Below are 13,436 nucleotides of genomic sequence, written 5' to 3' on the forward strand. Positions count from 1 at the left end.
ATCGAATCAATATTATATCAGCCCCTTTTCAATGTAACAAAACAAAACAAATCTAACTTTGCAAGATTGAGTCTGGGATTTTTGTTGTAGGCAGAGCCAGAACGCAACGGAGTAGAATTACTGTATATTGGCTGTTGGTAGCCCACGATTTGTCCTTCAATCACCCGAGAGTGAATGCGCTTTTCAGATCAGATCACAGCGCAGAGACGAACGTGTTCACATTTGTTGATATTCTTTGTTAGCGAGTTATTAGGCCACTTATAGATAAGTATAGGTCAGCAATGAGGAGTTACTGCTTCCTACAAGAGCACAAAACGAGTCGGATACATGTCTTTGAAAAGCCAGACAGTAAAAAGCTTGTCTTAATTAAAGGGGCAGTGTTGTATTTTGAGACAGGCTTGAAATAAGCCAATAGGCAGAGGGGTAGTGTACAAATCAAATCAAATTGTATTGGTCATATACATGTGTTGAGCAGATGTAATTGTGGGTCGAAACTCTTGTGTTTCTAGCTCCAACAGTGCAGTAATATCTAACAAGTAAATGCTAACAATTTCACAATACACACAAATCTAAGTAAAGTAATGTAATTAAGAATATATAAATACATGGACATTGCCTAAATTGCTGTCTGGTAATAATAATGTTTTTTTGGGGGGTAAATTGATTTCTTGCATCATACAACACAATACAATGCAATTTAAAGTCACCTAGTCACCATGGTGTTACAGATCAAGTAAAAAATAATTCATTAATGTCAAGCCCTTCATAATGTAAAATCGTTTTTAAAAGTGTGTCCCTCCACCTAACCCTGGGCCCCGTATGCCCTGCCAGCCCAGCAGGCCTCTCTCATACCCCTACCCATGCCCACTGTATGCCCTGCCAGCCCAGCAGGCCTCTCTCATACCCCTACCCATGCCCCCCCCCGGGCCTGAGAATGCAGGCTTAGACAACCCTTCCCTACAAACTAAACAAGATGCTTAGCTACATGCTGAATGATGGCATGTGATATCTTTCAATCCATCATGGAGGTTACAACATCTTCACGTGACAGATCAGACTGTGGAAGCAAGGAGAAATCTGTGGAAAGAGTGAAGGCCAGCGAGGATAATAACAGAATTACGATAACTCAATACTTTTTTTTTTGATCAGACTTTTAATTGGACTTTTAAGATCACATAAATAACATTACTTCATATATTTTTTTTTGTATATTATACAATTTTATATAATATATATTCCCCCCCCCCCCCCCCCCCCTGATGATTTACATAATTTGTCTTTCTTACAAGTCAGATATCTATTGAAACAGTAGCGTTATGTTGATGTTGTTGTCCTGAACACACAGTTGCTGTTGGGGAGAAGTAAAGAGATATATTTCTAGAGTTGTAAAAAATAATTTCTTCAGAAACACAACAGAAATGCTAAATAATGATCTATTCCATCATGTCTAGAAGGTACTGTATACTGACTGAACTACAAATGATAGTCAATTATTCTTAGTATGTTTATTGACCGGTAGTAGTAGCACAAAGCACAGCAAAAAACTATCTGAATGATATGCATGAACACAGACGTCTCAATAAAGTTGTATATTTCAAATAGACATTTTGTTATTAATCTGTTTCTATAAAACTTTCATGAGATACACAGACTGTATGGACCAAGTAGATCAGAGACACATTTATCATGCATGCGGTAGGTGACCCCCAAGTCAAATGCACTTCTTGTACAAATGAATTGAGCGTGTCAGTTTTAGCTCGGAAATCAACAGCCAGCTTTCCACCTCTGTTTACTTCACCTTGATCAGCTTTCTGAGAATTCAAGAAATGTTAACGTTCACAAATCTGCTGCTCGACTAACGAAAAGAGAACAACCTCTGTATCCAGCTCTGTGACCTTTGTATTACCCTTAATAACGGCATATAACTGATGTTACGTCTTATGTAGCTGTTATAAAGGCTTTACGAATGCATACATAAAAAGGGGTCTAGGGTGAAGTGTTGCCGCCTGTTATAATCCAAAGCAGTGTTATTTAAAAGACCTCTGATTATTAGAGTCCAGTATGCAGCTCTTTAAAACAGAAGACCCTGGCCATGCGACTGCATCACTGTCGTCTTTAGGTCTACAACGCTACTCAGGACTCACCGGCAGTTACAGATCCATTCATATATCTGTCTCTCTGTCTCCAACTCTCACTCTGCCAAGTATAAATCTGCCAGATTGGGTAGTTTGTGCTTTCAATTAAAAACAGGAACTTAAAAACTTTAAAAACAGGAAATGGAACGGGAAAACTAAGGCTGGATTGAATGGTACTTCGATTCCCCACATAGCGCATTCTTTTTTGACTTTCAAAAGTTGTGCACTATATTGGGAATAGGGTACCATTTGGGGACGCAGCGTAAAGCCACTGATGTGTGGAGTGAGATGGAACCACTGCCATCAGAACGGTGGGATGACCAGTCGTAATGAGTCTGTCTGTTCCCAATATCTTCACTACTACGTTTATTAAATCATTGTAAAAAATAAAGCACCCGTTGGTTTTCAGTAGGTAACAGTTAGTATCTGAAGTATTACGTCATGCTATAGTTCATCGGGTTTCCTGTTACACACTCCTTGTTAGGTTTTAAACCTGCCTGCATAATAATATACTATTGATTGTCTTGATCAGACCCACTATGCATTCAATCCCTGAATATCAATCAGAGGATAATCATATTTATAATCGACACCACCAACTGATAAAAAGCAGGCCCAAATAAATATATGACTATGTAACGCTTAAGTTTTTGATGAAAATGTCATAGATTTGTATGGTCTTCTCTTCTCCATATCTGGTGAAGGTTAATATGTGATTTTCTTGAATGAAAATCAAATGATTTCTATAAGAAAATAACAGGTCTACATTGTCTTGGGACTTTATATACGGGGAACAATCAACAATAACACACCTCTCTGTAGTAGGTAAACCTCGACCAGTGATTGGATGTGAGGGCAGGTGGTGGAGCTCCGTAGTGACTGTGAGGGATTCTATTGGTCAGGAGTCAGGGAGTGCCTCATGATAACCAGGAAGTGAACCAGTAAAGGGTTAAGGAGATAGAGTGTATATAGAATAACCTGTGAACCAGAAGGTTTAAGTGGGATCCCATAATGCAGCATGCTTTTCGACAAAACAAAACCAAACAAAACATGAAGTGTGAACCAATCACAGAGGAAAGACATATCATGCTATGACATCAAAACCGATAGCAAATCAAATGTTTTAACCGTCTCCTCCCTGAATATTCAACTTTGTGAACTTTTTTTCTCCGTCAGTTTTGTAAATTTTACTGTGTTAAGAATCGCATAAACATCATAATCATATCCCTTTTCTATACAATATAAATTCACTCTGCTTTCTATAGGAAGAACAATCTTGCCCAAATTCATTTTCTGTCTTTTTTTGTTTTTACACACTAGGGAAATAAATGTAAATCTATAAAGCAAACCAACTTATTATTCATAAATAATTAACATTCTCCTCTAATCAATCATGATTAATAAAGTTTCTTATAATACAAGACTAGTAGTCACATAATGCAAGTCAAGCTTCTGTGATGATTTGTAAATATCATAAACAACAAAACACATCGTCACACTGAGACAACTAGTAGGCATTGTAACTGAAACCATCCATGACGAGAAAAGAGGAGAGCTGGGGGAAAATGAGGAAGGAGGAAGCAGGAAGCAAAGGATGAGGAAGATTCAACCCCATTGGCCCACAAACCCAGGAAGTAAGTGAGTCAAACCCAGCCCAGTCCAGTGAGTCCAGTCCAAGCCCTCATCGGTCGTGACAATGACCCCAATCTCAGCCGTCTCTGTGACAACAGGCCGAGTCGCAGTCCCAGTCCCGGTCTCAGTGACAGCCCTTCATACCCGACACGTAGGGTGACTCCTGCTGGCGGCACAGGGTCGTCATCCCCTCCTGGTGTTCCTCAGGGCAGTCCACAAAGTCCGGCACCGGAAGCCCCGACAGGATCATCACGGACTTGTTCCAGATCATGAAGGTGGGCGCCACGGGGAGCAGGAAGCTGACCTCGAAGGTGTGCAGGTGTTGGGAGTTCATGGCGTCGTAGAAGGACAGGGAGTTGTTGTCGTAGTCCAGAAGGACTCCCAGACGTCGGAGCTGGTGGCTGGCCTCCACCAGCATCTCCTTGCCATTGTGACGCACCATGAAGTTGTTGTTACAGCGGGAGAACACCCAGGAGGAGGAGTTCTTACCACTCCACTCGTTCTTAGGGGCTGACTTGTAAGCCACGCCCACAGCGTACCTGTCAGAGGGGATTACAGAGCGTTAGGGAGGGCCAGTCATTGACTGAGGTTTGGAATGTTCAGTGAAAACTAGTGCATACGTATTGCAAGTCTTTTGTCACTATTGTAGAGAAGAAATCAAAAGGGTAGAAAATACAACATTCTAGAATTGTTCCTATTTTGTATCGATAAAGCTTATTCCACTACTATAGAGGATATTAAATGATCGATGGAGGTAAATAAAGTGTTTTTGCATGAAGCTGTGAACAGTGTTATCAAGTCCACAACTCACCAGGTGGAGGCGCCCAGCAACACCTCCCAGTAGTGACAGCCGCTGTCGATGAAGACGTTTCCTGCTGCTCCGTACGACCCCGTGCTGCTGAAGCGTTCTGGAGTGTGGCTCTTCTTCAGGGAGCTCTCGTCTTTCTCCATGGTCAGGCAGTCGTTGGACAGACGCAGCTTCTTGTGGGCCGTCTTCGGGTCAAGCTTAAAAGGCTGACCTGGAAGAGAGGTGGAGGAGAAGACAGGTGGAGGAGAAGACGGGGGGGAGTCGTTTAGCTTCACAGAGGTTCTCTAGGTTTAGCACACATCATCATTTGACATCAGCAGCAGAAGAAAGACAGGCGGACAATCAGCCTCAGGTCAAGTGTCTGAGATGAACATCAAATCTAGGATATTGTGAATAATGCTGTGAGTTTTATGACAGAGAACATAACATTTACACATCTCTAACAACACCCTTGGCCTTGGACAACCTGACATTTAACTCTGACACCTCCAGTCTCCTTCTCCTCCAGTCTCCTTCTCCTCTATCCCTCCTTCTCCTCCATCCCTCCTTCTCCTCCATCCCTCCTTCTCCTCCAACCCTCCTTCTCCACCATCCCTCCTTCTCCACCATCCCTCCTTCTCCTCCATCCCTCATTCTCCTCCAGCCTCCTTCTCCTCCATCCCTCATTCTCCTCCAGTGTCCTTCTCCTCCATCCCTATTTCTCCACCATCCCTCCTTCTCCTCCATCCCTCCTTCTCCTCCATCCCTCCATCTCTCCTTCTCCTACATCCCTCCTTCTCCTCCATCCCTCCTTCTCCTACATCCCTCCTTCTCCTCCATCTTTCCTTCTCCTACATCCCTCCTTCTCCTCCATCTTTCCTTCTCCTCCATCCCTCCATCTCTCCTTCTCCTCCACCTCTCCTTCTCCTACATCCCTCCTTCTCCTCCATCTTTCCTTCTCCTCCAACCCTCCTTCTCCTCCATCTTTCCTTCTCCTCCAACCCTCCTTCTCCACCATCCCTCCTTCTCCTCCATCCCTCATTCTCCTCCATCCCTCATTCTCCTCCAGCCTCCTTCTCCTCCATCCCTCATTCTCCTCCAGTGTCCTTCTCCTCCATCCCTACTTCTCCACCATCCCTTCTTCTCCTCCATCCCTCCTTCTCCTCCATCCCTCCTTCTCCTCCAGTCTCCTTCTCCTCCATCGCTCCATCTCTCCTTCTCCTACATCCCTCCTTCTCCTCCATCCCTCCTTCTCCTCCATCCCTCCTTCTCCTCCTCGTCTTACAGGGCTTAAATGAGCAACAATGGAGCTCCCTCCATCTCCTCCTCTCTCTCTCTCTCTCTCTCTCCTCCCTGCCTGCCCAATAATATCCTTTTCCGAGTGAGTGTTACTGCGGACGGATATGAGATGCTTTGGCAGTGTGCTTCTGGAAGCCAATTACATGAAAAGATTCTCTGCTTTGATCTGCTTATCGCTGCGAGCGCAGACATTTTCAAACACACACTGTCTCTGTCACACATTTCCTGGGGACTGTTGGTCTGGCTGGCTGGCTGAGTGAGGAGAGGAGGGGACTGAAGCCGCTGCACGTGATGGGCGACAGAGGACAAACACACACACAAAGGCGGGTATACTGACGCACACACACGTGACAATCAACAAACCAGAAACAGTCATCACACACACAGCATCTCTCTCATTACCAGTGTATTCCTACAGGGGCCGGGACACAGACAGAGCCAAGGTGTCACTTAACAGCATCACCACCTTTTTAAAGGGTTCCATCATGTTACCACTGAGACCAGGCGTGCAACCAAAATGTCACCCTATTCACTATATAGTGCCCTACCTTTGAACCCAATGGGCCCTGGTCTATGGGCCCTGGTCTATGGGCCCTGGTCAATGGACCTTGGTCAATGGGCCCTGGTCTATGGGCCCTGGTCTATGGGCCCTGGTCTATGGGCCCTGGTCTATGGGCCCTGGTCTATGGGCCCTGGTCTACGGGCCCTGGTCTATGGGCCCTGGTCTATGGGCCCTGGTCTATGGGCCCTGGTCTATGGGCCCTGGTCTAATTATTAATACAATAATTAATACAACTATTTGAGATACAGAGATGGGATTTTCTCACAACTAGGATTATACATTTCTTCTTCCCAGCAATACTTTATAAATGACACGTGTAATTCACTGATGCTCACCGTTCTATTAGTGGCTGTGTATTGTTGAGGCACTGAGGAGTCGGAATGAAAGCCGGAGCAATGTGTTTCTGTGTCAGCTGGGAATCCGTTCTGAGCAGGGTTATGTATGTGTATCTAAAGCACTGTAGCTATCGGAGGAAGGGAAATTATGGAAATGCATTTCAAAAGCACACACACACTTTATGAGTGCAGTGTTTGGGATTATGTGCTGTAGTAAACCTGTCAGAGGCAAGGAGAGGAAGGCTGGCTGACACTATCATGCTCCCTGCTACAGGAGAGAGAGAGAGAGAGAGAGATGGAGAGAGAAAGAGAGCGAGAGAGAGACGGAGAGAAAGAGAGAGAGAGAGAGAGAGAGAGAGAGAGAGAGAGAGAGAGAGAGAGAGAGAGATGGAGAGAGAGAGATGGAGAGAGAGAGAGACCTGGACTAAATTACAGCTCTACCCTTGGGATACACAGACAGAGAGATGGACAGATGTCATGGAGAAGATGAAGGAGAGCGGCTGCAGGCTGAGGGTCAGGGAGACAAGCAGAAAGGACACTGTCCCACAGAACCAGGGGAAGCCCCACCTCCACCCTTCTTCTGCATCCCACAACCCCCACACTTCTTCTGCATCCCTCAACCCCCACCTCCACCCTCCGTCTGCATCCCTCAACCCCCTACTCCACCCTCCTTCTGCATCCCTCAACCCCCTACTCCACCCTCCTTCTGCATACCTCAACCCCCACCTCCACCCTCCGTCTGCATACCTCATCCCCCACCTCCACCCTCCGTCTGCATCCCTCAACCCCCACCCTTCTTCTGCATCCCTCAACCCCCACCTCCACCCTCCTTCTGCATCCCTCAACCCCCACCTCCACCCTCCGTCTGCCTCCCTCAACCCCCACCTCCACCCTCCTTCTGCATACCTCATCCCTCAACCCCCACCTCTACCCTCCGTCTGCCTCCCTCAACCCCCACCTCCACCCTCCGTCTGCCTCCCTCAACCCCCACCTCCACCCTCCTTCTGCATCCCTTAATCCCCACCTCCACCCTCCGTCTGCATACCTCATCCCTCAACCCCCACCTCTACCCTCCTTCTGCCTCCCTCAACCCCCACCTCCACCCTTCGTCTGCATCCCTTAACCCCCACCTCCACCCTCCTTCTGACTCCCTCAACCCCCACCTCCACCCGTCTTCTGCATCCCTCAACCCCCACCTCCACCCTCCTTCTGCATCCCTCAACCCCCACCCTTCTTCTGCATCCCTCAACCCCCACCTCTACCCTCCTTCTGCATCCCTCAACCCCCACCTCCACCCTCCGTTTGCCTCCCTCATCCCCCACCTCCACCCTCCGTCTGCATACCTCATCCCTCAACCCCCACCTCCACCCTCCGTCTGCATACCTCATCCCTCAACCCCCACCTCTACCCTCCGTCTGCATCCCTCAACCCCCACCTCCACCCTCCGTCTGCATCCCTCAACCTCCACCTCCACCCTCCGTCTGCCTCCCTCAACCCCCACCTCCACCCTCCGTCTGCCTCCCTCAACCCCCACCTCTACCCTCCTTCTGCATCCCTCAACCCCCACCTCCACCCTCCTTCTGCATCCCTCAACCACAACCTCCACCCTCCGTCTGCCTCCCTCAACCCCCACCTCTACCCTCCTTCTGCATCCCTCAACCCCCACCTCCACCCTCCGTCTGCCTCCCTCAACCCCCACCTCCACCCTCCTTCTGCATCCCTCAACCCCCACCTCCACCCTCCTTCTGCATCCCTCAACCCCCACCTCCACCCTCCTTTTGCATCCCTCAACCCCCACCCTTCTTCTGCATCCCTCAACCCCCACCTCCACCCTCCTTCTGCATCCCTCAACCCCCACCTCCACCCTCCTTCTGCATCTCTCATCCCCCACCTCGACCCTCCTTCTGCATCCCTCAACCCCCACCTCCACCCTCCTTCTGCATCCCTCAACCCCCACCTCTACCCTCCTTCTGCATCCCTCAACCCCCACCTCCACCCTCCGTCTGCCTCCCTCAACCCCCACCTCCACCCTCCTTCTGCATCCCTCAACCCCCACCTCCACCCTCCTTCTGCATCCCTCAACCCCCACCCTTCTTCTGCATCCCTCAACCCCCACCCTTCTTCTGCATCCCTCAACCCCCACCTCTACCCTCCTTCTGCATCCCCCAACCCCCACCTCCACCCTCCGTCTGCCTCCCTCAACCCCCACCTCCACCCTCCGTTTGCCTCCCTCAACCCCCACCTCCACCCTCCGTCTGCATACCTCATCCCTCAACCCCCACCTCCACCCTCCGTCTGCCTCCCTCAACCCCCACCTCCACCCTCCGTCTGCATCCCTTAACCCCCACCTCCAACCTCCTTCTGCCTCCCTCAACCCCCACCTCCGCCCTCCTTCTGCATCCCTCAAACCCCACCTCCACCCTCCTTCTGCATCCCTCAACCCCCACCTCCACCCTCCGTCTGCATACCTCATCCCTCAACCCCCACCTCTACCCTCCGTCTGCATACCTCATCCCTCAACCCCCACCTCCACCATCATTCTGCATCCCTCAACCCCCACCTCTACCCTCTGTCTGTATCCCCCAACCCCCATCTCCCCCTCCATCTCCTCCTCCTCCTCTTCCATCTCATCCTCTACCCTCCATCTCCTCCACCTCCTCTTCCATCTCATCCTCTACCCTCCATCTCCTCCTCCTCCTCTTCCATCTCATCCTCTACCCTCCATCTCCTCCTCCTCCTCCTCTTCCATCTCATCCTCTACTCTCCATCTCCTCCTCCTCCTCTTCCATCTCATCCTCTACCCTCCATCTCCTCCACCTCCTCTTCTATCTCATCATCTACCCTCCATCTCCTCCACCTTCTCTTCCATCTCATCCTCTACCCTCCATCTCCTCCACCTCCTCTTCCATCTCATCCTCTACCCTCCATCTCCTCCACCTCCTCTTCCATCTCATAATCTACCCTCCATCTCCTCCACCTCCTCTTCCATCTCATCCTCTACCCTCCATCTCCTCCACCTCCTCTTCCATCTCATCCTCTACCCATCCTCTACTCCACCTCCTCTTCCATCTCATCATCTACCCTCCATCTTCTCCACCTCCTCTTCCACCCCATCCTCTACCCTCCATCTCCTCCATCTCATCCTCTACCCTCCATCTCCTCCACCTCCTCTTCCATCTCATCCTCTACCTTTCATCTCATCCTCCTCCTCTTCCATCTCATCCTTTACCCATCCTCTACTCCACCTCCTCTTCCATCTCATCCTCTACCTTCCATCTCATCCTCTACTCCACCTCCTCTTCCACCTCATCCTCTACCCTCCATCTCCTCCTCTTCCATCTCATCCTCTACCTTCCATCTCATCCTCTACTCCACCTCCTCTTCCACCTCATCCTCTACCCTCCATCTCCTCCACCTCCTCTTCCATCTCATCCTCTACTCTCCATCTCCTCCTCCTCCTCTTCCATCTCATCCTCTACCCTCCATCTCCTCCTCCTCCTCTTCCACCTCATCCTCTACCCTCCATCTCCTCCACCTCCTCTTCCATCTCATCCTCTACTCTCCATCTCCTCCTCCTCCTCTTCCATCTCATCCTCTACCCTCCATCTCCTCCTCCTCCTCTTCCATCTCATCCTCTACTCTCCATCTCCTCCTCCTCCTCTTCCATCTCATCCTCTACCCTCCATCTCCTCCTCCTCTTCTATCTCATCCTCTACCCTCCATCTCCTCCACCTCCTCTTCCATCTCATCCTCTACCTTCCATCTCATCCTCTACTCCACCTCCTCTTCCACCTCATCCTCTACCCTCCATTTCCTCCTCCTCCTCTTCCATCTCATCCTCTACCCTCCATCTCCTCCTTCTCAACCTCCATATATATCCCTTGCTTTCTTCCTCCTCTTTCATCTCCTCCTCTTCTTCCATCTCCTCTGCCATATATATCCCCCCATCTCCTCCTCCACCTCCATATATATCCCTCGCTCTCTTCCTCCTCCTCCTCTTCTTCCATCTCCTCCTCTACCCTCCATCTCCTCCTCCGCCATATATATCCTTCCATCTCCTCCTCCCTATATATCCCTTCATCTCCCCCTCTACCCTCCATCTCCTCCTCCTCCTCTTCCATCTCCCCCTCTACCCTCCATCTCCTCCTCCTCCCTATATATCCCTCCTCTTACATCTCCTCCTCTACCCTCCATCTCCTCCTCCTCCCTATATATCCCTCCTCCTCTACCCTACATCTCCTCCTCCTCCCTATATATCCCTCCTCCTCTTCCATCTCCTCCTCTAACCTCCACCAGTATTATTCATGTATGAACCGTTATTCTACTGAGAATGATGGTGAATGTCCGAGCTTGACAATGTGAAGTCAAGACCTTTTTAAGAACATCAAGTGATTCTATTTGTCTAATAGTCTTAAATGATTCCTGTGTAATAGTGTAGATAACAGCTTGGTGTCTTAAATGATTCCTGTGTAATAGTGTAGATAACAGCTTGGTGTCTTAAATGATTCCTGTGTAATAGTGTAGATAACAGCTTGGTGTCTTAAATGATTCCTGTGTAGTAGTGTAGATAACAGCTTGGTTGTCTTAAATGATTCCTGTGTAATAACAGCTTGCTGTCTTAAATGATTCCTGTGTAGTAGTGTAGATAACAGCTTGATTGTCTTAAATGATTCCTGTGTAATAGTGTAGATAACAGCTTGATTGTCTTAAATGATTCCTGTGTAATAGTGTAGATAACAGCTTGGTGTCTTAAATGATTCCTGTGTAGTAGTGTAGATAACAGCTTGATTGTCTTAAATGATTCCTGTGTAATAGTGTAGATAACAGCTTGGTGTCTTAAATGATTCCTGTGTAATAGTGTAGATAACAGCTTGGCCTATGTGCAGTTTACTCATCCAGAGTACAGTATTCATGTTCCAATGTACTTCACCGTGGTTTTTCGAGTGGAGGAAGTTTTGGGTTTAACGTTACATGTCAGTGTTATTTGTGAACCGTGTTTTGCAAAGCCACGCTGAAATGTGACAACCTAAAGCTAAAATCTCCAAGCCGCTTCTCGTCTAGTCGTCCGAAAAATATGACAACAACCCCAAAAAAATCCTCCTATCTTACTGCTGAGGTGTCAGGCTTTCACTAAAACTCATCCTGTGGTACTTAAAAGCTTCGGGCGCTTCGTCTCAATGGCTGCTCGCTGTGTGCTCGAGGAGGGGGACCAACCATACATATCCAAGCATACACCATGAATGTTTTTTGCTTGTTGTTTTTGTCGTGACCCATTTTCTCTCCACCTCCACGTGCTCGTGAAGAGCTTCTTCTGCGTATACTAATTCCAGAGAAAAGGGTTCCGTTGCCAGGACCACAAATACAAATTCCATCTAGACACCGTCGCTCTAGAGCAAACAAAAAACTATACCTACACTGCATTTGGGAAGTATTCAGACCCCTTGACTTTTTCCACATTTTGTTACGTTACAGCCTTATTCTAAAATGGTTTAAATAAAAAAAATTCCCTCATGAATCTACACACATTACCCCATAATGACAAAGCGAAAACAGGTTTTCAGACATAAAAAAAACAAAACAGAAATACCTTATTTGCATAAGTATTCATACTCTTTGAGCTTTGAGACTCTACATTTAGCTGAGGTGCATCCTGCTTCCATTGCTCATCTTTGAGAGGTTTCTACAACTTGATTAGAGTCCACCAGTAGTACATGCAATTGATTGGACATGATTTGGAAAAGCACACACCTGTCTACATAAGGTCCCACAGATGACAGTGCACGTCAGAGCAAAAAAACAAGCCATGAAGTCGAAGGAATTGCCCGTAGATTTCCAAGACAAGATTGTGTCGAGGCACAGATCTGGGGAAGGGAATCAAAACATTTCTGTAGCATTGAAGGTCCCCAAGAACACAGTGTCCTCCATCATTCTTAAATGGAAGAAGTTTGAAACCACCAAGACTCTTCCTAGAGTTGGTCACCCGGCCAAACTGAGCAATCGGGGGAGAAGTGCCTTGGTCAGGGAGGTGACCAGGAAACCGATGGTCATTCTGACAGAGCTCTGGAGATGGGAGAACAACAACCATCTCTGCAGCACTCCACGAAATCAGGCCTTTATGGTAGAGTGGCCCGATGGAAGCCACTCCTCAGTAAAAGGCACATGGCAGCCCGCTGGAGTTTGCCAAATGCACCTAAAGGACTCTCAGACCACGAGAAACAATATTCTCTGGTCTGATGAAACCAAGATTGAACTCTTTGGCCTGAATGCCAAGCATCACGTCTGGAGGAAATCTGGCACCATCCCTACGGTGAAGCATGTGGTGGCAACATCATGCTGTGGGGATGTTTTTTAGCGGCGGGGACTGGGAGACTAGTCAGGATCAAGGGAAGATGAACGGAGAAAAGTACAGAGAGATGAAAACCTGCTCCAAAGCACTCAGGACCTCAGACTGGGGGCGAAGGTTCACCTTCCAACAGGGCAATGAGGCTAAGCACACAGGACCTCAGACTGGGGCGAAGGTTCACCTTCCAACAGGGCAATGAGGCTTAGCACACAGGACCTCAGACTGGGGCGAAGGTTCACCTTCCAACACGACAATGAGGCTAAGCACACAGGACCTCAGACTGGGGCGAAGGTTCACCTTCCAACAGGGCAATGAGGCTTAGCACACAGGACCTCAGACTGGG

General features: G+C 48.3%; 1 protein-coding gene across 3 annotated transcripts in view; it reads right to left on the minus strand.

Annotated features, from left to right (window-relative positions):
• Positions 1 to 2,226: 2,226 nt before the first annotated feature.
• LOC129858507 (probable E3 ubiquitin-protein ligase MID2) overlaps positions 2,227 to 13,436 on the minus strand; it is a 276,015-nt gene continuing 264,805 nt past the window's right edge. For all 3 annotated transcript variants that reach the window (XM_055927796.1, XM_055927797.1, XM_055927795.1), the window contains 2 exons: positions 4,579 to 4,786; positions 2,227 to 4,306 (listed from right to left, as the gene is read on the minus strand). In XM_055927796.1, the coding sequence (XP_055783771.1) occupies positions 3,892 to 4,306; positions 4,579 to 4,786 (623 nt within the window). In that variant the 3' untranslated portion in view covers positions 2,227 to 3,891. The remainder of the gene's footprint in view (positions 4,307 to 4,578; positions 4,787 to 13,436) is intronic.

Source organism: Salvelinus fontinalis, chromosome 6, assembly GCF_029448725.1.
Source record: "Salvelinus fontinalis isolate EN_2023a chromosome 6, ASM2944872v1, whole genome shotgun sequence".
NCBI classification, from domain to species: Eukaryota; Metazoa; Chordata; class Actinopteri; order Salmoniformes; family Salmonidae; genus Salvelinus; species Salvelinus fontinalis.